This window comes from Thalia democratica, chromosome 1 (assembly GCF_965202585.1).
Source record: "Thalia democratica chromosome 1, ktThaDemo2.hap1.1, whole genome shotgun sequence".
Lineage (NCBI taxonomy): Eukaryota > Metazoa > Chordata > Thaliacea > Salpida > Salpidae > Thalia > Thalia democratica.
In genome coordinates, this window is record NC_139165.1 from 28,884,254 (window position 1) to 28,912,102 (window position 27,849).

At 24.9% G+C, this 27,849-nt stretch overlaps 1 protein-coding gene across 1 annotated transcript; it reads right to left on the minus strand.

Moving 5' to 3' along the window:
• Window positions 1–5,378: 5,378 nt before the first annotated feature.
• Window positions 5,379–17,220, minus strand: LOC145835009 (uncharacterized). The gene is made up of 5 exons (XM_082942542.1): window positions 17,152–17,220; window positions 9,160–9,241; window positions 8,602–8,793; window positions 8,189–8,390; window positions 5,379–5,589 (listed from the first exon to the last, which is right to left on the minus strand). Exons 1-5 carry the CDS (start codon window positions 17,218–17,220, stop codon window positions 5,565–5,567), a joined length of 570 nt encoding a protein of 189 aa, XP_082798668.1. The 3' UTR covers window positions 5,379–5,564.
• Between the last annotated feature and the right edge of the window lie 10,629 nt (window positions 17,221–27,849).

The following is a 27,849-nucleotide window of genomic DNA, read 5'->3' on the forward strand; positions in this document are numbered from 1 at the left end:
TATTGTATTTCAACTTGTAGTTACTTTAAATTATTAAAAACAACAACTCACTAATGGTAAGTTGTCAATAACTTTGCAAAATTTTACACGGCACATACTAATCATTTAAACTAGACATATAAAAAATTGTAAAACATCAGTATGAGAAATAAAAGTGTATTTCGAAGTTAGAAAACAGAGAAAATGATCTAATAGGTGACAGCATAAGCTCGAGATCTTCAATTGAGATAGGCTTGTATAAACTGAGAAAAAAGAATAAGAGAAAGCTTTTTTTTTTTCTGCCGGATTAAACAGAAGTGCCGGTTTTACTTGAAAACTAATTAACGCTGTCAGCAGTTGGAAGGCATGGATTTAAGAATATACGACTTCGTTGATACCGAACCAATGCCTGTTTCTTTGCCGAAACCATCCTTAAGGAGGAGCGGCAGGTTGTCTTTCATTGACGCAAAACGTACTGTCAAGTACGCAGCACCAGTCATACCACCAAAAGTGGCTCGGCGAAAAACGATCAGCACAAAGTTCGCCAAAACGAGCGATCAACTACCCGACGCGAAGAAAAACGTCGGTTACACGCAACGCCACCGAATAGAAACCTTTAAGTACAACAAAAAGTTCAAGGCACTAATAACAAAGAAAAGAAAGAGAAAACGATACAACCGGGCTGACGAGAGTTATGAGCAGAGGAGTGACGGCAGCGAGCGAGAGTCCGGGGGTGGAACGAGCCAAGCGGAAACGAAGAAGCGTGTGAATGTCGACGGCAAATCCGGTGGCGGTGACGTAACCACTTGCGAGTGGTTGTTGAATCATTTCTTTCTAAAAGGTTATTTACCTTAAATTAAAATAATTTGTTTGGGCTTTTTTAATTAGTTTACCTCTTTAGACAATTCGCCTACTTTTTTTGTGTTTGGACTGGTTTAGCTTAGATTAGTGTTTTGCTTGAATTTTGTTAGTAATAAAAATATTTTCAACCGTTTTGTTTGTCATAAATTTATTTATTTTGATATAGTTCTTATTAGTGAGTTGTATAGTTTACTTTTTGTACCATCAACAGTAGTAAAAAAAGTAGATATTAAAAATATATATTTAACCTCAGAACAAATAAAAACTAATTTTAGACAAATATTTAAATATATATAGCTATTAATCTATATTTACTTTAAGTTAATAATTTGAGTAAAAACTTGTTTTTAATATGGTTGAGATCGTTTTATAAAACTTATAAGTGACAACATATGTTACTTTTTAAAAGTTGTGTTTAACAGCATTAATAGCAAATTTAAGTTTCTTCAAAGTTAGAGACTACAAGACAAAAAATCTTAATACAGCAGTTTGACACAATTTCAAAGCACTTGTCCACTAGTACTAGCTTGAGAGAGAAATATTGGGAAAAATTTACAGAATTTTTTTTTGCGAGTTGTTCTCTTATATCGCTCTTTATAATAGCAACTTAGCGTAAAATTACTTCAAAATGTTGTTTGCAAGAATTTAACTCCACTTGATAATAATTTGATAAACGCTTATTAATAAAAATTCCTGATTTTTTAGTTTTCGTTGTTTTTGAATGGATAAAAGTTTAAACGCTTTAAAGAATTAGAGTTTTTCGATTTTTATTTAGACTTAGATAATAAAAACTTAAAATTATTTTTTTACATTGAGCTTCGTTACAAAGTTTATTAAATGTTTTACTTTAACTTCTCTTACTATTTTTGATTATATAATTCATTTTAGTTTATTAAACAACGAAAAATGATGCTCAAAATATTTGTCCTATAACTTAGATAAAACTCATTTCAAACTTAGTTTGTAATGTTATGCAGTTTCATAAAAATACAATTAAAGAACGCATTGTAGTATTTTATATTTTTCATATCATAGAACGCTTATATACTTAAAATGTACAAATACTAAAAGCTTTACATCAGAGCAGTTTTCTAATTATCCTTTAACGCTTTGTAATATGAACTAATACTCATAGTATGTAATTCATATAGTTCTAAAACAATATGTTTGACTTCCCGAACTCACTTTTCCCACTTAGCAGAAGTTTTAAAAACATTTTTTTATGTTCAATAAGTATTTCTGTTTACTAGATAATTGCTGATTTACTTACGCCCTCATTTTTTACTGCCCATTGATAGCTAAAATTTTCCTTGAATGATATCGCCTCTTTTGGTAAATCGTGATTTAAACAAAACTTCAATTACTTAACAAAACATCTCATGATAAGTAACTTAAAAAGTAAATATGTATTAAAATCATCATTATTCAAGTATATTAATTCTTAGTACATATTTTGTGTATAAAATTCTATTTGTATGTATTTTTAGTAACATTTTTTCATTACTTTTTTAAAAGAGACTAAATTAGGCTCGAAAGTTAAGTTATTAACAATAATATTAAAAATCTCTGTACTAGTCAACTATTCGTTTTATGAAACAAAAATTGTTACTTATTTTAAATATAAAAAACAGTACTTTGTAACCTTAAAACCTATAATAACGAGTAAAGTAAAACCATAACTCGATGTGTCTTTTAGTACTAGCGGAGGTGATGTATAAGTAGACAGTAATGTCAGTTAGTTGGTCTCCTATTTCTACAACGGGAAAAAAATGCTTTCATACTGATAAGACTTGGTAATGCGGAGACAATAGTAACATAGTCTTACATTACTTTTCTTCTATTAAGAAAAGTAAAGCGAGACTTCAAAAAACTAGGTTAAAAAAGTATATAAGTTGTATTATAAATAAAATTGAAATAATTTGAATAATAATTCAAACTTAATAAACCAAACTATGAGTCAAGCTTATTTATAGAAAAAGACCGTTAGAAGTTTAAAGTTTAGTTGGATAACAATACAATTTTTTTCAATAATACAAGCATTTGAGACTAATTAATTGTAAAAGTTTAAATAAGAAGAAGTTATTACATTTTCAATGGGAAAATAATAGAATAGTAAGTAGTAAAACCTTACATTACAACTGTCAACACAGTAAAAGTACATAGTAGAAAACCCTTATGTAAACATAAATAGAGCAAATTAAATTTTTTGTAACGAACACAAAATCCCAAACTAAATACCACATTAGTTATTTGTCAAACAACTAAAATGTGATTCAAACAAAGATTTGTAAAACAATGAAACGTATGATACGGTTTTTAAACCAATTTTTTTTGATTAAAATAAAATAGGCTATAGTTTGTTATAAACTCAAACCAAATAGCTCATCACAAAAAAAAACTCAATAGCGTATGTTCTTTTACATAAGATTTCATGAACAAAAAACTTGTGTTTAAACTAAAAAAGTGTGACATGCATTAAACATATTCACAGGTTTATTTACTAATAACTAGATTCATAGTGAACGAAATCATTGAATAAAAATCTTACTCAGAAATATTAAGTTTTCAGTATATATATCAGGGTTGTTACTCATTTTTTCAATTTTTTTTCCAGGTTTTCCAAATTTCTTCCAGGTTTTTAAAAGTACACATTTTTTGGTCTATTTTTAGTTTTAAGTTAGTTTCTATGAAAGAAACTGTGCTAAATAGAATAAAAGCATTGAAAAGATACTGTAAAGTTACTTTAAATCTGTATTTTAATAAAAAAATTTTTGATGATGACAAAAAAATTTTAATTATATGATAGATTTTTTGTGTCAAATTAAAATTTTACAACTGAAAGTGTTAAAATTATTAAAAATTCCAGGTGTTTTGATCAAATTTCTAGATTTTTTTTCAACATTTTTCAAATTCCAGGTTATTTTAGCCTAAACTGTCAAATTCCAGGTAAAGTGGCAACCCTGATATATGTCTCAAATTTTTAGTACTTAAAGTTTCGCTAAAGCAGGTCGTCAGTGCATAGCATAAAAATGTTTTTGAATAATATATATATGTTATTAATCCACTGAAAAGCTCTTATAGCAAAACTTAGTTTTTTGAAAAAAAAAAGTTTAGTTATATTCGTTTTAGTTATATCTTTTTAAAGAGTAATGACCTGTAATTTATTTTTTACTTTAAAACCTACAGTACATATTCATTTGTAACAAAATATAGTTTATATGTGTAAGCTGGGTCTAACAGGTTCTACGGTTATTGTGTTTAGGCAGAGTGAAAAGTTTGCTCCAATGAAACAGAGGCAGTGTTTTTGTACAGTCATAGAAAATGTGTTATAAATTTTGTATCACTTATTTCTGAAATAAAGTTTAGTTAGCAAGCTATTTTTTTTAATGTCACAGTATGCACCAAGTTTCACCAAAATATTCAAACATTTTATTAAAACCAAAGTTCTACAAGAAGAAACACGAAGAAATAAATATTATCCCAAGTTAAAAGTAAACAAAGAAGACCTTAAGCCACATAGTACTTATTATAGTAGTTTTAAGTTTTTTAATTCATGGTAACGTGCCTACAAATTATTACTTTTTTGCACATAATAATAAAACGGATTGCTATAAAATTTGCCCATTTTGATTTTAGAAAAACTGTTAAAATGCTCAAATTAAATTATTAAGTGTGCTTATAGTTTCTTTACATTAAACAAATTTATACTCACATAACAAATGTAGTAAAGGACCTGAAAGCACTTTCAAGTTTAATAAAGTTATACTGGAAAATATACTACTTACAATTATACAGTAAATTAGTCCAAATAAAAAAATACAATAAAAATATAAACTTGTTTTTTTTATAACTTTGAATAAAGTTGTTTTAAAATATGTTATTAACTATGTAAAATAAAGTTTAAAAATTATAAATTAAAGGAAGGATCCTTAAACTAAACAAAATATGTATACAATAAAAAGCTAAAAAAATTCTTTGCACAAAACGTACAAAAACTTTATTTAATTTTCTCCTAGAGATTGAAATATGTATCTAATTTATTTTGGATATTTGAGCAAAGGATGTTTGAAACCAGGATTGCCTAGAGAAAAATAGCTCTGATTGAGTTATAAAACATGTTTTAGCTTCTTGCTCGAGTAGTTTTGTGATAGCTTTTAAAAGGCAACCATGCCTGACACATAAAATCTGTCGTATTTTTTAACATGTTAAAAATTTAACTTCATTTTGGAAAAAAAAAATATGCTAATTTACTCTTTGAAACAATTTGTTGTTTTAATGAGATTTTTAAAAACTTATTTACTATCATTCTTTTACATATTTCTTCTTGATTTTATAATCATATGTACTTTAATTAAGTTATAGACCTCATAATTTTACCGAAATCCTTAAAGTTGTCTTCAAAAAAGAAGGCAATACATAGGTACATATGTAAACTAAACCAAAAGCAAATTTATTATCCCCACTAAAATTCGGAATGTAATAAATTTATACAGAATTAACGTCAATAAACATTGTGGTAAAAACTTTGTCATTGGTTGTGTAACGAAAGTTATTAAGTAAAAAAAAAACACAAAAAAAAAACACAGGAATAAAAAAATTTTAGTAAAGTATTGTTATTGATGGATATTATATGTTATATTGATGTATATCCATAGTGTTGATTCTTATTAGTATTCTCGTGTTGACGGAAACTTATGTTACTGAAGAGTTCTTAAGCTTCTTTATCACAGACATCTTGGTTGCAAAATCCTAAAAGTAATTTAAAATTATTGAGAAGAACCTTGAACAATGAAAATTACATTCAGTATTGTGTTGAACAAAAAAGTAAAATAAATATTTAATAAATTATGAATTGCTAGAGTGTAACCTAAGAAAAATAAAGTTTTCCTTTAGATAAGAAAAATTAAACTCTTATATTCTAATTTTTAAAAGCTCTATAAGATAAAAAGCTTTATTTTATCTATTTTTGGCTAACACACATATCAAAACAGAAATCTTAAAATTCAAAAACTATTATTACAAATAACTATTTTTTTACGTAAGTTTTAGTCAAAAAATAATTAAACTCATTGTATGTTTAATGGGATTTAAATAAGTTTCACTTATTTCACGAATTTTTTTAGGAGATTTTTAAAAAACTGACATATATTTGGTTGTCATTCTTTTCAACAAAAAAGTCAGCCTGATTGTTTGACAATAAGTCTGAGTTCTACTCTATTAGTGTGATTAAGTCTTGATTTTAAGATAAAACTAGCAAAATGATTTTTTTTAATCAAATTGAATTATCGAAATGAATTAAAACACAACAAATGGATTTCTTAAAAGAAAAAAAAATAAGTCAATATATTTAATCTACGATTTGAAAAAATATTAAATTAAACTTAGTTTAAATTAAAACCTAAAATATTTATTAAGCTTGAGTTTCTTTGAACTTTAAGCTAGCCAGTAATACGAATTTGTTTTTAGTTTATACATCTTTTATAACAAAAACACTTTTATCTTAACTGATGATGTCATAGTGTTAATAAGTATATAAACATTTATCTATTATGCTTAAACAAAATATTAAATATATAATTCTAACATATTAAAAAAAACAATATTTATAAAAAGACAGTATGTATGTATGGTTGCCACAGATCAAGCTGAGAAAAATTTCCTGACTTTTCCTGACTTTCAACTATAATTTTTCTGACATTTCTAAATCTAAACTGTTAAGTTAAACTTATTCTAAAATACATAATCAAACACTTGAAACTATATAAATCTTCCAGTCTTATTTTATACAGGTTAAAACAACAGTTTTTTTGATAAATTCAATTATCTAACTTCCATTACATTACTTGAACCATCTGTGTATAATTGATGTGTTTGCAATAAACAACTCCATCAGCAAAATACTTGTATTTCTTAACTTGATGTAGTTCTAGTTTGTATGCATACATATAATCTTTAACTCTTCTTCTGAATGTGATAGTTTTTTCAAGCAGAGCCTTGTTAATACTTAATCTAGTTCGACCTCAGCCTGGTCATTTTGCAACACAAATAATGGTTGCAATAACTTTCCTAGAGAAGATTTGGCAGGAAATTTTTATGTTTCAAAATAGAACTGGTCCAAGAAATCTTCCTTTTGCTTGAAGCTCTTGAACTTTAATGCATTCATTAAACCTTTTACCAAAGTTCTAAATTGTTAAATGCTCTCATCACCTTCAGAGTTGAAGCACATTTTTGACTATGTTAAAGAGTGTACAATGTTTGCAAAACATTTTAACAAACAATTGTGACTCTTAATTTTTCAAAGCTATGCGGATTTAGACATGACATATTTTTTTACAAATGTACTTCGAATAGCTATTCTGCTCTAGAGATTTTTAACCGCTTTTAGAACAAATAATCTATATTTTTTGTTGAAATTTAATACCTTTTGTTCTTCAACTAGGCCTTTTTTTCCTCAAATTTGCAAGCAAATTGGTTGCACCATAACAAAAATCAAGGGCAACAAGTTATAGGTAAGTTTGATCATTTAACTCAACCTTTAATAACTGGTTAAGCTGAGGTTCGTAACTACCACGTCTTTCATAATGATGCACATCAATTCAATTACCAAGAACGAAATGTTCTCATGCATAAAATCAACAACAGGCTGGGTACTCTGGTACAATGTCAAAAATAGCTTCATAAGAGATATCACATAACTAAAGAAATGCAAGAAAATTTTGTGTATTTGTCACAGTTTCACTATGGAAGTGTTCTTGCCATAGATCATCAATACTAATAAGCCTAAAAAACTGCTTTTTCAAGTAAGCTAGTTGTTCAATAAGTTAATAGTAAAATTTTGCAGTTTTATGAAGGATTTTTTATTAATTTAAATCAGGTGAAGGCATTGGAAATTAAATAATTTTGTAAATTTCTAGAAAAGTTTTGCAATTTTAGTCTGACTTTAAAAGATTTTTAATTAACATTTTACTATTTGAAGGCTTTGGAAAGTAAGGAATTTTGTAAATTAATCTGAGAAAATCTGACCTTTTTTTTAATTTAGTCAAATTTCTTGACTTTTGTCTTTTTTTATTAATTTTTCCTGACTTTTCCTGACCGTGTGACAACCCTGTAAACGATATTTTACTGAGGCAACAAAACAACAATAAATTAATAAAAGTCAACAAACAACTGAATTCAATTTTATCCAAATTTGAACAACCCTAGCGGAAAAAAAATGAATTCACATAATTTTATACGTATGCGTTTCTAGGTTAGGTGATAGTTAAAGCTGGCTACTTATGTATTAAAAAAAGATATATTATTTCTAAATAAATTCTACTGATAAAAAAAACAAGCAAATGAAACTGACTCGTCCATATTGTCGATGTCAGGTCTCATCACGGAAGTCACAGTGGCCAGTCCGGCGGCCTTGACCAGGTTGGAAATTATCACCCTGCCTTTAACGCGAGCGAGTAATCTTCGTCGATCAGCAGCGGTTCGATGGCCACGAGGATCTTGTGCACGTAGGGCCGCACCAGATCGTTCAGCTAGTACAAGACAATGTCTATGACCTGCGTAAAATTAGTGCTGATATTTAAAACTACCAAAAAGCTTTAAAGTAAACTGTATTGTATTATTACACACATTGTGTGTATTGTAAAACTCAACACTGTATTCTTATAATAGGATGTTTTACCAAGTTCCTTAAAGCCTAATGTAGATAACTCATATGTAAGATATATGTTTAAAAGAAAAAAAAAACTAAGAACCGAGGCAACGAACTTTTACGAGCAAGTGGCGCTCCTGATCTTCCAAGGTGGGCGACATCAATAGGGGAAGGATCTGGTTGAATAGGGGACCGGATCCCAACTCCCTCGCCTTGTCCGTGACCTGCCTCAGCGCGCTCTTTCGCATCGGAGGCGTGCCGTTCTTTATCCTCAGCAGCAGCTTCATGACTCTCCTCTCTTTGGCTTCCTCCGGAGACAGCTTATCCTCGTCGACGTCCGTCAGCAACTCCTTGAAGTACTGGATGTCGTCGGGCTTGAGGTAGAGGCAAGTTGCCACTGGGCTGGTCAGCTAGTCCTTTAAAATTAAGTGTTTTATAAGTATTTTAAAATCACCAATTAATATGTATAAAACTAATGCACTTAAACCGATATATGAAACTATAGGTTTATTTTACTTAACTCTGATACGCTTAAGTACTTTTTTGAAGTACTCATTCTCTTAGTACTCTAAAATTACCAACAACAAAAATAAAATTAAAGTTTAACAAATGCAATATCCAATTAGCTAAACCAATATTTTAAAACCGAAATCTACAATACCTGCAGCAACAACCTCCTCCCTCGGTCTGCATGTGAAGTTCAGTTCCGGGGCCGATCAGTGGGGTGGGAGTCGCGGGCTGGTAGCTGGCGGGCGGCTGCAGGACCTTGTAGCCGTCTTAGAACATGGTGTCGATTTCCTCCCGTCAATCCCACCGCCAGTTATGCAGCTGCTCGGGTGTCATCTAAAGGTAGTTTATTTATGTTGTATTTATACAAAGATATATAGTTAGTGTATGATTTGTAAAACACAATTAAGGTTTTATAGTGCTATAATGTTGAATAAAGATTGAGTTTTTAAGTGTTTTCTTAACCTAGCAATTTTTAAAATTACATGTGTTTAAATTTATAAATTTTACGTTAATTATAAAGAATAAGAAAAAATAAAATAAAACAACAATAGTAGTTTAATAAGAAAAGTTTTTTTTTATTAATTATTATTTATATAAAACATTGTTTATTTATGTTGTACTTATGTAAAGATAGTGCATTTTTATTAAAAAAGAAAAGGTAACAAACATTTATGTATAGGTTTATTAAATTTACTAAACTGTTTTTTGAAAACTATAGGTGAAAAAACTTGAAATTAACTTTTTTTCAAAATGGGCGATTTGAGTAATTTGAGGAGGCAAAATAACTAGCTAAGGACGAAAGAGGCAAGTTTGAGATTTTAAACAACAAGGGACTGACGACTAGTAATGAGTGATCATTGATGATACATAAACCGTAGTGGGGTTTGTGATGAAAAGAACAAAAAAAAAAGTTTGAACTTAGTCCTTAGATTATTTTTAAACAAGTTTAGTAAGAAGTTTTTAAGCACTGTGAAGTCCACTGCAATAAGTGCTCACAAATTTACAATTTAGAGCAAAAACAAATGTTTAAAGAATTTAAGTAGAACAAAGATTTCAAATTTCACTTGATATTTTCAGGTTTATTCTAAAAAGGAAACAACGTTTTTAGATCTTAAGAAAAAGGTGCAATGATAATTATTAAAATTAAATAGCCAAATATTATTCTGAATAATTTAAAATAAATTTCTAAAATAGATAAATTGTAGTTATAATATGACAAATTTTTACCACAAGTTAAAAAAAATACAATAAATAAATAAATAAAAAATGGTTTAATGAAGCACAAAAATACGAAGCATTTCAAAAGTTATACACTAAGAATTTATCATTTTCAATGCAAAAATTATATAAATTAAAAAGTGTTTGCAATTAATAAACTTATTAAACTACTAAGTAAATAAAAAAAAACTTAGCAATAGTAAAATTTTATAAAAAAAAAGTCTATTGTTATTTGACATCTAAAATAGAATTATATCTACTTCACACTCATAAAAAATACTTTAATAAAATTATTATGTATAATTGTTTATTTTTAAGAAAAAAAGTTTTTACAATTATGTATGTATCTAATTTGCGAATAAAACTCGGAAAAATAACTAGTTTTTAAATACTTAAAAAAACATGATTTTTACGCGTGTATACCATTATGTTTACTGAAACAATATTTAATTTTTAGAGCCAAAAACATGGCTTTAAAATGCGACGTAAACTTTTTTTTTGTAAAATTAACATCAAAAAGCAGTCAAGTTTGCTTAGTTGCAACAAATGTCGTTTACTTAAAGTATAAAAAATGTTTATGTTGCTAAACCTTACTACCTTATTATGTTTCAAAAATGGGTGATCCTTGATGTTTCTTTATTTGATTTATATATATTTTACTAAAATTTCATTTTTTAAACAGTAAAAGTTTATTTCATTAGTATCGTCATGTACAACTAACAAGGAACAAAAGTAAGCTTTTTTAAGATTAGTTTAATTTATTTTTATTTCCTTAAAATAAGTAGTTTTCACAAAATTTCTCAGATTTTATTTAACTTGGTTCGATATTAATAATAACATGTGTAAAATGTTTAAAACGACTTCGTTTTTAAAATTATTTATAAAAGTGTAAAAAAATACTTTGTACATAAATGTATAACTGTTTTACATCTTTAGTACTATGTTCTATTGCTTTAGTAATTAAAAATAAAACCTATAGAAATAAAATTGTAATATCTAATAAAACAACTACCTGTTTGACAATCGTAGGAAATGAATGTAAAAAAGGAAAATTAAATCACTTTATTTATTGGTATACAAATTTAACATTATTAACTTAATAACAATAGAAAATAAGGAAGTAAGTAATGTTTAGCATTTAGTAAAACTCAAACTAACTTGGAAGTTTAAAACTACTCTGACAATTAAATACTATAATTAATACTTGTTAACGTTTTTTAATTCTCTAAACAATTGTTAGAAATCAAATAAATAATGTAAATAATAATATCGAAAACACAAATTTATTGACATAAAAAAACTAATTTTGTTACTAAATTAATAAGATAGCTAGAAGTATGAAAGTAAATTTTAGGATAAAAAGATTAATTTATAACTTACATAATAATCAATTAAAATTCTAAACACTCATTCAAACACTTTCATTTATAAACAAAAAAGTATTTCTAGCTTGGAATATAATTATCATTATTTGTTTGTCAATTTTATTTGATTTTATATCAGTATATTGGGTTTTTGAATTTTTTCTTGTTTTAGTTTAATTTCCTTTATAATCTATTTTTTGATTGGTTTCTTTTGCTTTTTTATACTTTATATAATTTTGATTTTTTTAAACATTTTTAGTACTCCTGTGCATTTATTAAGAAATACTTTTTTTTCAGTTAGTAAACTGTTAGTACTACTTTTTTTAACTATTTCTTTATTATTTGTTTTTAATAGCCTGTTTTTAAATTAAAATATAAGTCGGTCGCTTTATGTAAATACTTTTGTTTAATATTTCGAAATTTACAAAGTTTTATACTGTAAGCTAATTGAATTTTAATTGCAAATTGTTCAACTTTTAAAGAACATTTTAATTTCAAAGTAATAATTTAATTTTTTTGATAAGCTAAGTATAAGTTAACTAAATTAACCTCCAAGTGATCAAAAATTTATTCTATTTTATTTTAACTAACGAAAAAATAGCTAATTTAATAGTCATAGATTATAATTTTTTGAACTCTGGCAAACTTATAATTAATACATCAAAGTATTAAATATTTCTAGCTTGATTTAATAAGTTGTACGGAATAAAAAAAACATAAAATAATGACTTTTTGATAAAAATCTGTAGTTTTGCTTATATCTTTATAGAAAAAAAATTGATTAATGTATATAGTTAAACTATGATAGAGGTTGGTAACTTTAAATAATATATTTTTTTCTCTTTTTGATCTTGTTTTGGTCATAGCTGTTTTTCATACTTTTTTAAAACATAAACTTGAAAAAAAATACACTTATTCTAAATATAGTATATCATAAATGACCAATAAATCTTAAGTTAAATTTTACCTTTATTACAAAATAATTTGTTTAAGAATATTAGTATGCTATATATATATATTAAACACAACAAACCATTGAAGCAGAAAACCTGTCAAAGGAGAGCAACTTAGTCATAAATCTTCGACAACATTTGGTTCATATAATGTGATTAAGATTGTTTGTCCTTCAGTGATAAATCCGTATGGTACTTTATGGCATATGAGAGCTCACTGTAAATGTATTTTCACACTGTTTTATTGCAAAAAAATATTTATGGCATTTAACATTGAACTATATTTAGTACAAAGTAAACATAATATTTAACTATTTTTAATCTTAAACCCTATTATAAATAGCGTTTATGGATATACAAACTTTAAAGTTAAAACAAGTTAGATTTAAATGCGTAAAGATAACCTTATAAAAGTGCAAAAGTTTACTTTAATCAACTTTAAAAGCTGATCGTAATATGTAAGTACATATTTGTAAAAGTAACGTACCACATAAGGAATAAAATTCTGTTAAAACTCTATAATGTTACTCTCCCTCCACCTGAAGATTTCCCAGGACTTCATTCTTCGCTCTAAATGATAGTAGCTAGTTTAAAATAAAATTTTATATATTTTACTATAAACTTTAGACAATCTTAATTTTTTTTATCTGATTTTAAGACAATTACCTAATAAAATTTTGTGCTGATTAAGCAACCATACAGTTAATTTATTAAGTTCATTTAAATTTTACTTAATTAATTGCAATAAAAAGAGGTAGGAAAATAGTATTGAAGTAAACAAATAAATTAAATTGATGTAGAAAAGCATAATGATTGATTATATTTAGATGTATAAAACGAAATATTATGAACGTAATAACAATGGAAAGTTGTAAAACTTAGAAAATGTTTAGCATTTAGTTTGAATAACTCAAAATAATTACTGCTCAAAGTTATAGTTATACTTAAGATACAAACAAACAAAAAAAGTAAATTTATTTGAGATTATTTTTAATGATCAAATGACTATTAAAAATAAAAAAAAATGATTTACTTTACTTTATCAACAACAAGGCATCATCTAACTAAAATGTTTATTTTGCGTTATGCACTCTTAGGGTCTTATTTTTAATTAAATTGGCTAAACGAAGTCTTTAGATTTTTTTTAGTATTATTGTGTTCTTAATATTTTGATTTTAAATAAGGAAAGTACACTAAAGGTCAGTCTGATTTGCAGATTTCCTGAGTCATCAAGGTTTTTTAAAGCTTTAGGTTTTATAACTACAACTTACTCAAATCCACCTTACCCAAACAAACATACTAATAGTTTAGCGAAAATAAATACTTAAAAGTAAAAATTAAATGAAAAAATATTATTCTTGTTGACTCAGTAAACACGCAAATCAGACTGAAGCTTAAGTATACTACCTCTTTATTGGTTGGACGACAATTTTTTTTTTGTTTTCTTATATACTTATATTTGTATCTTAAAATGTTTTTGTTAGATTTAGTTACAAGTGTATAACTTTATTTTTTCATTTTCCTTTCTTGTTTTGTTTATTTTAACTAGAATTCTACACTAAAAAACTTTTAATAAAAGTGTTTTTGTGCTAAATTTATGTTTGGTATCTATTTTATGTCTAATTATTGTCTTAACTAATTCTAATTTAATAAAAAAACTAAGGAACTTTTTACGATATTTTGTTTATTTTTCTGCAACCCTTATTTAATGTGTTTAAAAGGTTATTTGTTTGATAAATTTATTGATTTAAAGTTAATTAAAAACAATATACAGAATAAATGTGTTTAAATTTTGATATAACAAGATTCATATTTCTATATTTCAACTGGTAAGACTACATTACTAAATTTCTATGTTTCACATAAATAATGCAATATCTTGTTCAGTATTCAAACATATCATATTCTAAAAATGTGGCAAATCTATTATAGGAATCTAAATTAAAACTTTCTACTAATAATTTATTAGTTGTACAAAATAATATTAACAAATGCTGATAAAATTTTGAGACAATAATTTAGGTACAAATAAATAGGACTATCCACAATTTAATTTAAAATAATTTCGAAAACAAAAATTGATTTAAAAAATCATCAAGTCTTACAGGCATTTTTTAGTAAAATTTATAATGCTTAAATCGAGCATTGTGTGCTAAAATGCGACATAAATTATGTTCACACTATTTTTAAGTTGCATAAGTTTAGAAATCAAGTTAAACGGCGTTTAATTGAATAAAAATTATATTTAGGGTGTAAAATATTTTCAATTTACTCTAGCTTTTTTAAAAACTATAACTAAAATGTTATAACAATCTATATTATATATAAGCAAAATGATATAAATAAAAAAGTTTTTGTATTAATATCATTTGAAAATGTTTGTAAAAAATATTTAGGTTGACGATATATTTAAAAATAAATAAAAAGATTCAATACAGCAATTAAAAGACACTATAATTACTGTAGATACAAAATTAGCACTGTTAATTAAAAAAGTAGAAGTAGAACTAGATAATGTTTTGCTATTTGATAAAAAAAAGTTATTTATGGCTGAAAAATACTGTCAAACAAAAATACCTGTAATTTTTTTTTTCTACTAATATTTTTAAATATTAACACGACTATAAAAAATACAGAAAAATTTTATATTTTGAAAATAAATATAGTTAAAATTTAAAAAAAGTTCAAAAGACTTACGACAACCCTGATAAATATTAAGTGATATTAAAGTTAATAAAGTTTTAGATATGTTAATCGCAGTGTGTTATAAACAATCATTATAACAAATTTAAACTTTGTGTTTGATACAAATCATTCATACAAGTACTAGATAACAATAAAAAAGTTCTTAAAACTGAATTCTCCCTATATGTAAATATATGAAAGTGATAAAATATAAACAATTTATGTTTGATTTATATATTCTAGTTGTTCTGTGCTTTGCAAACATGGTTTGCTCAGAATATTTAAAATAACTTGAATTTAAAAATTAAACTTATATTAAATTTTCATAAAAGTATATACATTTTAATTAAAATTCTGCATGTTATTTGAACTTATTGTCGCAAAAACCATAATTTTATCATCAACGTTTTTATCGCATTTACAATGATTACTTGATGAAATACTTTTATAATTTAGAATATGAGGTTAACTTTGGCTCGTTAGCTTTTTTGCAAATGTTTAAAAATGTCTAAACTTTAGGTAAAATTATTTTCTTTATTGTTAAAGCCAACTGATTTTTTTTTTCTCTAGATAACGTTCCTTTGCATTTAAATTAGAAAAAATCCATTTGATTCGGGCTTGAAATTAGTAGGTGGCCATTTTAAAATTAAATTTTTTTTTTTTTATTTAAGGTTTTCTCCAAAAAAAAAATTGTTAGCTTACTTATTAAACTTTATTTTTTATGGTGGAAATATTTTATTTTTTTTTTATTTTTTTTATATATCTCCAAATATTCCAAAATAAAACTTTCCAAAATATTTAAATTTATCATCGCTTTACTGCAATTATATTCTATAATTTTTCAAAGAATTTTTATTTCTCATATTTTTTTTGACAAGTTTTATTTAAGGGAATTTTTAATTTTTGCAAATGTTTTTTGTTATGTGACCTATTCAAGTTTTACATAAATTCATAGCACTTGAGCCAGAAATCCTTCGAATTATGTAATATTTTGTAAAACATGGATAGGTCATATAAAACAAAATGGATAAACTAATGTTTTTTAATATAAAACTTAATTAAATAAGATCATTGAAGAAAAAGTTATTTGAAAAATATAATATATTTGCAGTACAGCCATGATGAATTATAATATTTTGAAAGTTTTACTTGGGAATATTTGGGGATATCTTAAAAAAACTATTTCCATTATATAATACTTGATTTAATTACTAAGTTAAAGACAAATGTTCTTAATTTATTTTTAGAGAAAAGCTAAAATAAGTAATAAAAAAAGAAACAAAGTTAATTTTTTAAAGGGGCCAATCTACTTAATTTAAACCCAAGTTAAATGGTCTTTTTAAATTAAAGGCAAAGAAGCGTACTCCATAGTAAAAAAATATATAAGTTAGCTTGAAAGATAAGGTAAATAATTTGACATAAAGTTTGAACATTTTATTTTTAAATCGCAAAAAAAAGCTATTCGAGCCAAAGTAATCCTAGTATTTAGATAGCCAATAGAAGATTTGTCAGCGTTTCAAAATAAAACATTTTTGAGTACGACTAGTCTATTGCATGTCTAAGCTTAAATTCTAATACCTTTGTATTTTTGTTGCCAATTACAAGTATATATATAAAAATTTAGCCAAGGCAAAAAAGTAACAGTTTTTTTTTTACAATTTCATACATCTAAACTAAAACATAGTTAATTTTTTACATTTTTTGTTATTAAAATTTGTTATAAATTTTTGTTTAAAGGTATCCCAAAGGTTTTATAGCATTGATCTTTTCTAAGTAAAATATATTTTTAATATCCTGACAAGTTATATAACTAATTAATTAGACTTTTAAACACATTAAACTTTAAGCATTTGGTAAACGCATAATACCAAAACAACTAACCCGTTGAGGCCGAAGGGTAACAGGGGTGGGGAACCCATTCTCATCCTCATGTTACTTCCCATGTTGGAGGGCCTATCCACATCATTGGTTGCGGGGGCATCTCTATGTAGTGAGGGGGCATCATGTTTTCAGGGTGTTGGTTGTTGTTTTGGTGGTTTTAGTTGTTAGGCATTATTCTAAGGTGGCAAGAATCCTGTAAAAAAGTTGTATTAAAAATATTAATTTGATCAATTAATGAATCTTCTCTGGAAACAATGTAAAGAAAAATACATAAAAAAATCTAATTGGTTAGTGAAACTTTTGAATTCATGTAGTATTAACTTTAGTTAAATTAAATTTTTTCAAGTAATTAAGTAAGTAAAAATTTTAATATTAATGAATGAAATTACACCACATATATAAATAGTTGTTAACATGTTATAACTTTTGCAAGAGAACTTGCTTTAACCACCTGCGCTTAAGAATTTCTTATTTAAAAAGGAGGTATGAGATTTTACTTTATTTTCACTATTTTCCGTTTGAGTTGGTACGACTGATTTGCTTGTGTTGTTTGGTTTTCTGTTAATATTTTAATATTGTTTTGTTTTTAAATAATGTAGTTTACTTTTAGAAAAAGGTTACCACTATATAGTTAATTATATAAACAAGTACCGTTCTTTTTGTGTTTGAATTAAGCATAATACCTAAATAAAATACAAAGTTGTTAGCATTTAGTGCTGAATAATCTATACTAGTAAAATATTAAAAATAAAACAAACTTGTTTATGTTGAGTAGTGAATAATCTTCAGATAGCAATTGTTTTACAAGCAGCGTTGATGACAATATTGCAGTTTAGCGGCATATTTGTTTGCTGTGGTTCAGATTTGTTAGTCACGTCTGCAGATGCTTGTCGGAGTGTTGCGGTTAATTTAACTTATTGATCCTGTTAATTATAAAAGATTTTTTTCTATGCTTTTGTTTTTTTGAGGTTTGATGTTAATAATAATGATGGGCTCTATACAGAAAAAAAAGTTTTTTAGAAAACCATGTCTTTAATGCAACCTCTTAAACTAAAAATTGTTAAGCATTAGATAAATTTTTAAAGTAAAGATATGTCGCATTTTAAAACTAATTGCTCGACAAAAAAAATCTTAAATTGTAGAATAAATTTTAACTTCAAAGAAGTTTAAGTGTTTTTCAAGCACTTTATAATTTTGACGTTGTTTTAATTAAACTATGTATACTGCTACTTATTTGTACTTAATTTAATGTAACAAGGTCACTTGTACTTTCATATAATCATATTTTTGACAGCAATTAAGTTATTCTTTTTGTTTAGTGTTACTAATGAATATTTGGTAGAAATTTAAACTAAGAGTCAAAAATTTAATACCAAGCTAAAGTTAGAAAAATAGCAATATTCAAAATAATAATTCTATGACTACCCAGATTTTTAAATCTGTTTTCTCATATTACTCCTTAGCTTACCAAAATCGCTTAATAATGGCCATATCTTTCTTTTTTTAAACCCTTTATAAACGTTATCAACTTAAAAAAGAAAATATAAACAAACTATAAATTGTTTTGTTTTTGCTAAAAATAAAACTAGCTTACAGCATAAAACTATTGTCAAGTATAGATATAATGTTAGAAAAAATATTTACTTAAAGTGTTCTGTTTGCTCAGTAAATATTTTAAATGTAAATTTACTGTTAAAATTCAAATTACTAAATTAAAAAAAAAAACTAATCCTAATATTAAACGCAAGATTTGATAACTGACAAAATTAACTTCCTAATATATGAAATAGCCGAAAGGTATTAATATAAAAACTTATATAAAATAAAAACAAAGTTAAGAACTTAAAAAATAAAGTTTAACTACTAAAATTGTTTTCAAAATTTTATACTACAAGGTATCTTCTAACTTTAAACGTGCTCTTTCTTTTAAAAATTTTTATATATTTTTTTTAGGATAGTTTATGATTTTAGTTTGTTTATCCATTATGCTCCTTTAATGTCCTAAATTACCGAAAATTTTTATTGATAAACTTTTTTGTTTTATGTTTACATATATATTTAGTAACTAAATAATTTTTTTATAATGAGTAAGTTGTGTGTTTTAATTTTTAACATTTTCTGTATTTTTTTAGTAATAACTTACTTGTTAATAAATGTTAAAAAAAAAAAATTGTAATCTTTATGTAAATATTTTTATCTAAAACACTGCAGCAGTATTTTAAGATGTCAGCTACTTTAAATTAATTTATTAAAAATTTGCAGTATTTTTGGATTTTTTGATTTGTTTAAACCCGGTATACAAACGATTAATTTATTTTTGGACTAAAGAAAAAAGTTTACTATGTAAAAAATGATAAAAAAAAAACTACATATTATTTTGTTGTTACAAAAGGTAATTTTTTTTTATTAAACATAGTTGCTAGATTTTTATTAGCAAGTGTTGTAACAACTATGTATGGATAATAGTTAAAGTAAAAACAAACAAAATCTTTCATCAGTGTTTAGAAACTTTTTTTATATAGATTTTTTGAAAGTTTTGCCACATGGTATAAAAATTTAAAAGATTTCTACTCTGTTTTCTATAACTTATATTAACTGAAAATAAACTAAAAAGCTCATAAAAGTAAGTTATTTTGATAATCATAAGTGATTTTGTTAAAAAAAATCATTGCAAAATAGTTAAATAAGTGTACATACAGCTAAACTTCGTACAGGTAAAAAATTAAACAGCATACATTCTAAATTTCAATACAACCTAATTTAAAAAAAAATTAAATATTTCTGCGATTTAAATAAAAAACAACCATTAATTTTCTATAGCTGATCATATTGTATTAAAATACGGAACAAAGTACATTTTAAAAATTGTTAAGCAATTGTAGAAAACACTCAGATCATATAATGATCAAGGCTGTTTGTGTACCACATTTATAAATCTAAGTTTAAAAGCGAAAAAATATGCTATTAAAGTGTTTGAAAATATAGATAACATTAAAATAGTACTAAGATTAAAACATCATTGTTTAAAAATAATTTATGGATACAGATTAAAAGTACTAACGTAACAAACCGTATAGCAAGAAGAAACTGCTTAGCTGAAAACGTGACGTCAAACTTCATCGTATCCCCTTTCAAGTAATCAACCTCCGTTTTGTCAGCTGTAAAAGAAACTAATAAACACTCCCACAATGATAATTTTTTTCATAATTCAATTTATGTTGTTAAAAGCATAAATAAAAAGCTAAGAGATAAAGAATAACGCGATGATTGATAATACGAACATAAATTTTGCCTTTCCAAACATCTAATTGGTCGCTTCTGCAATACTATAAATAGCTAAAGCTGTATAACTAAAGCTTGAGTTAAAAACTAAATATTTTTTTAATAGTTGACTCATAATATTGTTTATAGATTATTAATTGTACTTTTAAGTTACACTTCATAGCTGTATATTTTATTTGAAATTCGTTATATATACTTTGACAACTTTTAATTTTTTTTCTTTTCCTCTTGTCAATGTTAGTATCTTAAGGTATAAGTTTTTAGTAATATATGTATTTGTTTATCTTTTCTCTAGTGGGATTTAAATAAATTGTCTAGGTTTTAATGTTCAGGTTTAACATTTAAAACTAAAAAATTCAAAGTTAGTACAAAAATGTATTAGTACATTAATACTAGTTTTAAGCAGAAAATTGAGATTTTACAAAATAACTATTTAAAATATAAATTTATAATTTGTTAAAAGATCCTAGCGAAACAAGTTCACTGGAATTTATAATGATAACAAACAATACAGTATCCTTCTTTTGTTAAACTAACACATGTTTCTATATGTTAACGGATTAACACACTTTAACGGAGCTGTGAAATTGAAGTAAGTAATAATTGAAATTTTAAAAATGTTGTGTTTCAAAATTGTATCTCTTTTTACAACTTTTCTACTAATATAACCCGTATCAAACATAACTATGATGTAATAAGTATATTAACTTTTGTAGATTATAGTTAAATAAAGATATTCAATTCAAATATTTTATTTACAACCTGGTTTCAGTGGCAAAAATTGCGATCTTATAAATATAAAAAAGTAATAAACTGCACACAACAACCTTACTTATCTATAATGTTTTTTAAAAGCTTATTCATGGATGAAAATCTAAACAAAAAACTAAACTGTTACATGTTAATAAATATTTATTTCAGTAAATCAAGCAATCATTTGTAGTAATACAAATAATTACACACGTAGATGCTAATTAAATAATTACATATTGAAAAAAATAAAGAAATTGTTAAATAAAAGTAGTAAATTAAATAAAATACTCTAGTGGAGCATTATTTTTTTTTTAAATATCATACAAATTTCAAGTGCATGTTTTTTTATGAACCAAAAATTGTCTATATCCTCAAAAGTATATACAAAAAAATGTTTTAAAATTCTATATATAGGCAGAAAACAACACTGTTTATAACAAATATTTCTACAAAAGAAAAATATACTTTACGTCTATTTAATTTACTAAAAATAGCACTTAAAAGCTCTACTTAAGTAAAAAAAGTGTTTACCTAATATGGGTGATTTTATAAAAAGTTAATGTTTTCAAATATTTATATTTATTTATTTATAAGTGGCGGAAATTTAAAGAATTAAAGGTTCTTGTGAAATGTTTTTTAAAGTATCTGACATTAAAACTTATTATACATAATTTATTTCCTACAGCCGAGTATATCGCTTTAAAATGCGACATAATTTACGTTTATAAAAATACTACATAAAACCAATTGTTCATACACATTAATATCACTACTATTGTGAATTTGACTGTATATTCTAATAAAGCAAAACAAAAAGTTACTTTAAGTATGTATACATTTTTGTTTCTAAATGCTGTCTATATTGTTGTGAAAATAATATTATAACAAGCATTTTACAAATAATGTTATAATTATTTTAATTTTTTAGTATAATAATCTATATCTTATTACATTAATAACAAATTTTTAAGGTAAGAAAGTAATATTTAAAATACAATAATGTTTTTGTTAAATTTTAACTAATAAAGGAAACTAATGAAGTAAAAAATATTAAATTAGTTACTTTTTATACACACAAAAACATTATTAACTTAAAACAGCAGAAAAATTGCTTGGTATTAGGTTAAACCCAGTTTCACTTATGGATTAGAAGTAAAATTTTGTTACCACAAAGAGTATTTGCAAACATTTTCAAATTTAAAAACAATTAATTCGTTTAAATTTTTTTAATTAATTAAATTTTTTTAAAGCAATTTTTGCATAATTGGTTGGTCAAAAATGTTTCATTGCTTTTTATATAGTAAGTGTTTGTTAATCTATATTTAATTTACAGTTTTCATTAACATTTTTTTTGACTAAATCAAACTCAAGGTATATCCAGGTCTCAAGTTATTTTGGCAACCCTGTATATAATGCTCAGGGTTCGTGCGCGAAATTTTTTTCATTTAGCCTGACTGAGATCAATTTCGCCTGACATTTTTTCAAAGTAAGAAAAATCCCCTTTAGAAGTTTTTTAAAGTATCTGACATTAAAATTTATTATACATAATTTATATCCTACAGCCGAGTATATCGCTTTAAAATGCGACATAATTTACGTTTACAAAAATATTATATATAATCAATAGCTCATATACATTAATATTACTACTAGTGTGAATAAGATTGTTTGTTCTAATAAAGCAAAAAAAAAAGTTACTTTAAGTATGTATATATTTTTGTTATAAGTGTTGTCTATATTGTTTTGAAAATAATAATATAATTAACTTAATACATAAATGTTATAATTATTTTACTTGTTAAGTATATAATCTATATCTTATAACATTAATTACAAAATTTTCAAGGTAATAAAGTATTATTTAAATAAACAATAATTTTTTTGATAAATTTTAATTTATAAAGGAAACTTATTTAGTAAAGAAAAATAAAATTAGTTTTATTTTTTTATACACGCAAAAAACATTATATACTTAAAAACAGCGAAAATTATGAAAGCGAAAAGTTGCATGGTATTAGGTTAAACCTAGTTTAACTTACGGATGAGAAGTAACATTTTGTTACCACGAAGAATATTTGCTAACCTTTTCATATTTAAAAACAACTAATTCGTTTAGATTTTTCTAATGTATTAATTTTCTTTATAATGTAATTTAACAATAAATAGTTGTCAAAAAATTTTTTATTGCTATCTAATATAACAATTTTTTTTTAATTTGAATTTAATTTGCAGTTTACATATTTAAATAGATATAGAACAAATATTTGCTATATTGTGCATAAGGTTAAATTGCACGTAAATTGATATAAAATTCAGAGGTAAAGTAGTGAATTACATAACCTCAAAATTTATTAAAGTTTTCTTGTTAAAGTTCTTTATGTTGAGTGCTTTTATCATTGAACACTATCATTTACAACAAACTTTAATTGAAAAATTTGTTAGCTTTGTACTATCACACAGTAAGTTTTTCAATTTGCCATAGATGAAATTAAAAAATTTAGCTAAAAACCAATTATTTTGTAACTTTTTATACAAAACTATAAAATAACTTATTTAAGGTATTCTGACATCTTTAAATAATTTTTTGAAACTTTAATTAATCATAGGCAGCCATAATTCTAAATTGTTTTGTTTTTACTTATTGTTTATGATATTAAATTATGTATAGATAATTATAATTTTGTATACTAAATATATGTATCATCATTCTTCAATTTAAAGCAGTATATTTTTCCTTTTATACATTTTTTAGTCATACAACAAACAAACTTAAGTTTTACAAACAAAATAATTATAAAGACTTATAGCTGTAATTTGTACATTTAAACTTATGTATTAAGTATGTTTTTTTTTTGTGTACAACATGGTCTGATTAAACTGTAAAAAAATTTCTAGTATGTGAGCTTAAAGTAGTAAAACTAGGTATTTAAAATCTCAAACGGAAACACTTTTAAGATTTAGAGCTAACATCAAAAGTCCTTACTTGTAGTAAAAGGGTTGTTACTAATTGAAACAAAAAAAGCCATTTGAGTTTAACGAAACTAGCCTTAATTATCATACTTTAATTAATACTTAACAATTAAAAACAGTTAAAAACAAAAAAAAACAATTGTTAAACATCAAGCTTAAACACTATAAAAGATTAAGAAAAAACATAAGATTTAATATGAAGGTTGCTAAATTATCTAGTAAACTGGTAGATTTAGAAAAAATGTTTTTATTCAGTATTTGTTATCTTTTAACAGCCGCGCTAATTAAAAACTTTATACTATTGCAAGATTAAATAAAATAATTTAAACAAATTTGTACTAAAATAGTTAATAAAAACAATTTTTTACTAAAACTCAATCTCTAATCTTATCAAAAAAAGTTTCATTAGTTTTGAGCGTATATTTTTAAACTATAAAATACCTCACGACAAGAAATTTCTGATAGACCATTGCCATCTTTAAAAAACACTTTTAAGAAAAATATTATTCTAACAATTAACTGTAAAGTTATAAAAGCTCCCCCGAATGAGTCTACATTAAAAAAAAGTTAAATGTTAATCTATCATAAACTGCTATAAGTTTATTTATCTATTTATTAGTCTGAGTAACCAGTGTAGTCTGTAACTATTATGTTTTTGACTTTACAGTTGATTTATTTGTGTTAAAAATAATATTTTTTTTTGATTACTGACTACTTTTCAAACTTTTATTGAACAAGTTATTATTTTTTTACTAAGTAAATAAATTAAAGAATAACTAGATTGGGGTTTCCAAAGCTGGGCCAAGTGGCCCCCTTGGGGACCATGAGCAGTAGAGGAGCCACAAGGGGGCCATGAGGTCATGATTTGAAACTTACACTAGATATTCTGGAGTTGATGAGGAAAAGCAAAAAAAAGAAGTATTAGGCGTTTTTAATAGAAGTTTTGAAACTTATACTAGATATTATGAAAAAATAAAAAACTTAGGGTGCCACAAGCCGTAAAATGTAAGCAACAAAGCCATACTTTGAAACTTACATTAGATATTTTGACTTAATGACGATGACCAAAAAAAAGGTCTTGAACGGTTTAAATGGTATTTTTTTGAGAAATCGTATTGAAGGGGACCATTGCTTGTTTAATTTTTTTAAAGGGAATATTTTGAAAAAAAATCTTGAAAAACACTGAAATGTATTGATATATTAAGTATTTTATACATCTTAACATTAATCATAATATTATCAATTTAAACTATTAATTTTTTTTTGTGGAAAAAATTTGCTTCTAAACTGATTATATAATTTTAGAAAAGACTTATAATTTATTAATTTGATATTAATCTAAGCAAAAAATATACCTCTAATCTTTCAAATTAAATTTTTAAAGTCATAAAAGATTAACACCAATAAATAATGCTGGTTTCTAGATTATAAACTATTTCGTAATAAAGGGTCGCAACAGGTTTTTAAGAAATTTCTTCCAGGTGTTTACAAAGAAACGTTTTCGGACTTTTTTAGTTTAAAATTATGTTTAAGGTCAAAAAATGTGTTGAGTAGTAAAACAACATTGAAAAGGTACTGTAAACCTACTTTAACTGTGTTTTTTAATAGAAAAATTTTGAGGCTGGTAAAATTTGATAAATCTTATGATAAGTTTTTTGTGTAAAAAAATTTCCACTACATAAAATCTAAAATTGTTAAGAATTTCTGGTTTTTTAAAGATATTTTTTAAATTCCAAGTTTTTCTATTGTTTTTCAATGTTTTTAAATTTCCAGACTTTTTAATTTTTTTAACCTTAGTTTTTTAAATTTATGGTTCCAGATTTTGCGACTGCCCTGATATTAGCATATACTTATTACAAAAAGTTTGTAACTAAAAAATAGTAGAAAAAATATATCGATAAAAAAAACTTTTATGCTTAAAAGAAACTAGAGATACATGATATCTTTCATAGCAAAGTTTAGCATGAAACAAAATGGAAATATTTATGCATTTAAAAACAAACTAACTAAATTAAAAGTTCCAAGAAAGCTTAACTTTTATGTAGTTTTTACATCCGGTATTTTAGAGTTTGACTTCATGCTCATAATATCTGAGCAATTCAATTATCGTCATTGCTCCGTCTGTTAGAGAATTTTTTTATAACTTATGTTCAAATTAAAAAAAAATGATACTATTACTGAAGTACAATTTGCTTTTATTTATTTACTTTAATAGTACAACAATATCTCGCAAATCTACACAAGTTGCGTTCCAGACTTAGTAAAAGCAAAATTAAAAATAATAAAAAGTCCCTGGCAGTAGGACTGAAGTTACTGACGGGGATTTTCTAAAACTTTTTACACTGCTTTTTACAAAGTCTGTTGCGTCTATAGTAAAAGTGAGTAAATAAATGAGAAAACATAACTTAGCAAGATAGAAATTTGTGTACTAAATTGGTTGTTATTTGATAATGCATTCTACCAGAAACAGTTTGGGGACTTTCTCACTTGTTTACTTAATTAGTTTTCAATCAAGCTGTATATAGTATTTAGTTTGGAGCTGCAATGGCTACCTTCTTTTGAAAAGACAATGTTAAATACATAAAAAGTTTCTTTAAATAGTAATTGCTATAAATATGTATATATATATTTTTCTAAATTGTTCCTTTAAACATTTTAAGGTTTTCAAAGTTATAATTTAAAGTATATTTTTTTTATAATTTTAAAATACAAAACTAAACAAAAACGCATAGATTCGCAGAGTATTACTGTACATCTATTCTCAGACAACTTTTAGTAATTTTTTTTATTGTTTCTGACTTTAAACAAGATTAAGTACAAAACAAATATTTTATTTATCTCCCTTAAAAATAGCATATAAGAAAATATAAATACAAATATTGTACATACGTATAGTTATTTAAACAAATTAACAAATATTTAAGTATTAATGTCGACCAAAAGTAAAGGTTACAGGTAACAGTGATAGCCTTGAAAAACAAGTTGTAAATAGATAATCAAAAGAAATAAAAAGTCAAGTGGTATTTTTTGAGATAAAATTTTTTTGGATGGTAATTGATTAAAATGGGAATAGATTGGTGTTTTTTGAAATTGATTTGGTTTGAATTTTTGCGGTTGGAAATTGTGAGTAAATCAGCTCTTTTTATGCTTGAAAAGTCCTATACTATGTAAGAGTTAAAATATTAAACTATTATATTCCAAAGGAAATTTTTAGTTTTACTTTTAGCATCCATTTTTTATTGATGAACATTAATTTATTATTCCTGTATACAACTTTGAGTGTTTTTAACATATAAATTAAGCAAACATTGCTGTTTTTTTTTTCAGTTTGGATATTGGCTAACTATATTGGAGTTTGGATAACTTCTATGTTTCTGATGGAAAAACATCTAGTTATAAATATTTTCACCCTAATAGCTATATATTAGTGTTTAGTAAAATTCTGTATAGAAAATTCCTTGATATTTTTAAACTACAATGTTCATGTATCTGGTCTTCGTACGGTTAGCGTACAAAGATGTGAGATTTTGAACTTTTGGATTTTAAAATATACTCTTTTGCTTTGATAACTAAGTTTCGGTTCAATAATAAACTACTAAGCGAAGTTTAAATTTTAAATAATGACTATAGTAAAATTACCCTTAACAAAGTATGGTTATAAATAAACGATCGGTTTTCCAAGTTACAAAAGGAAGAAAAGAGTTTAGTTTCTCTTTTTTTCTGTATGTGAATTTCATTGTATATAAAC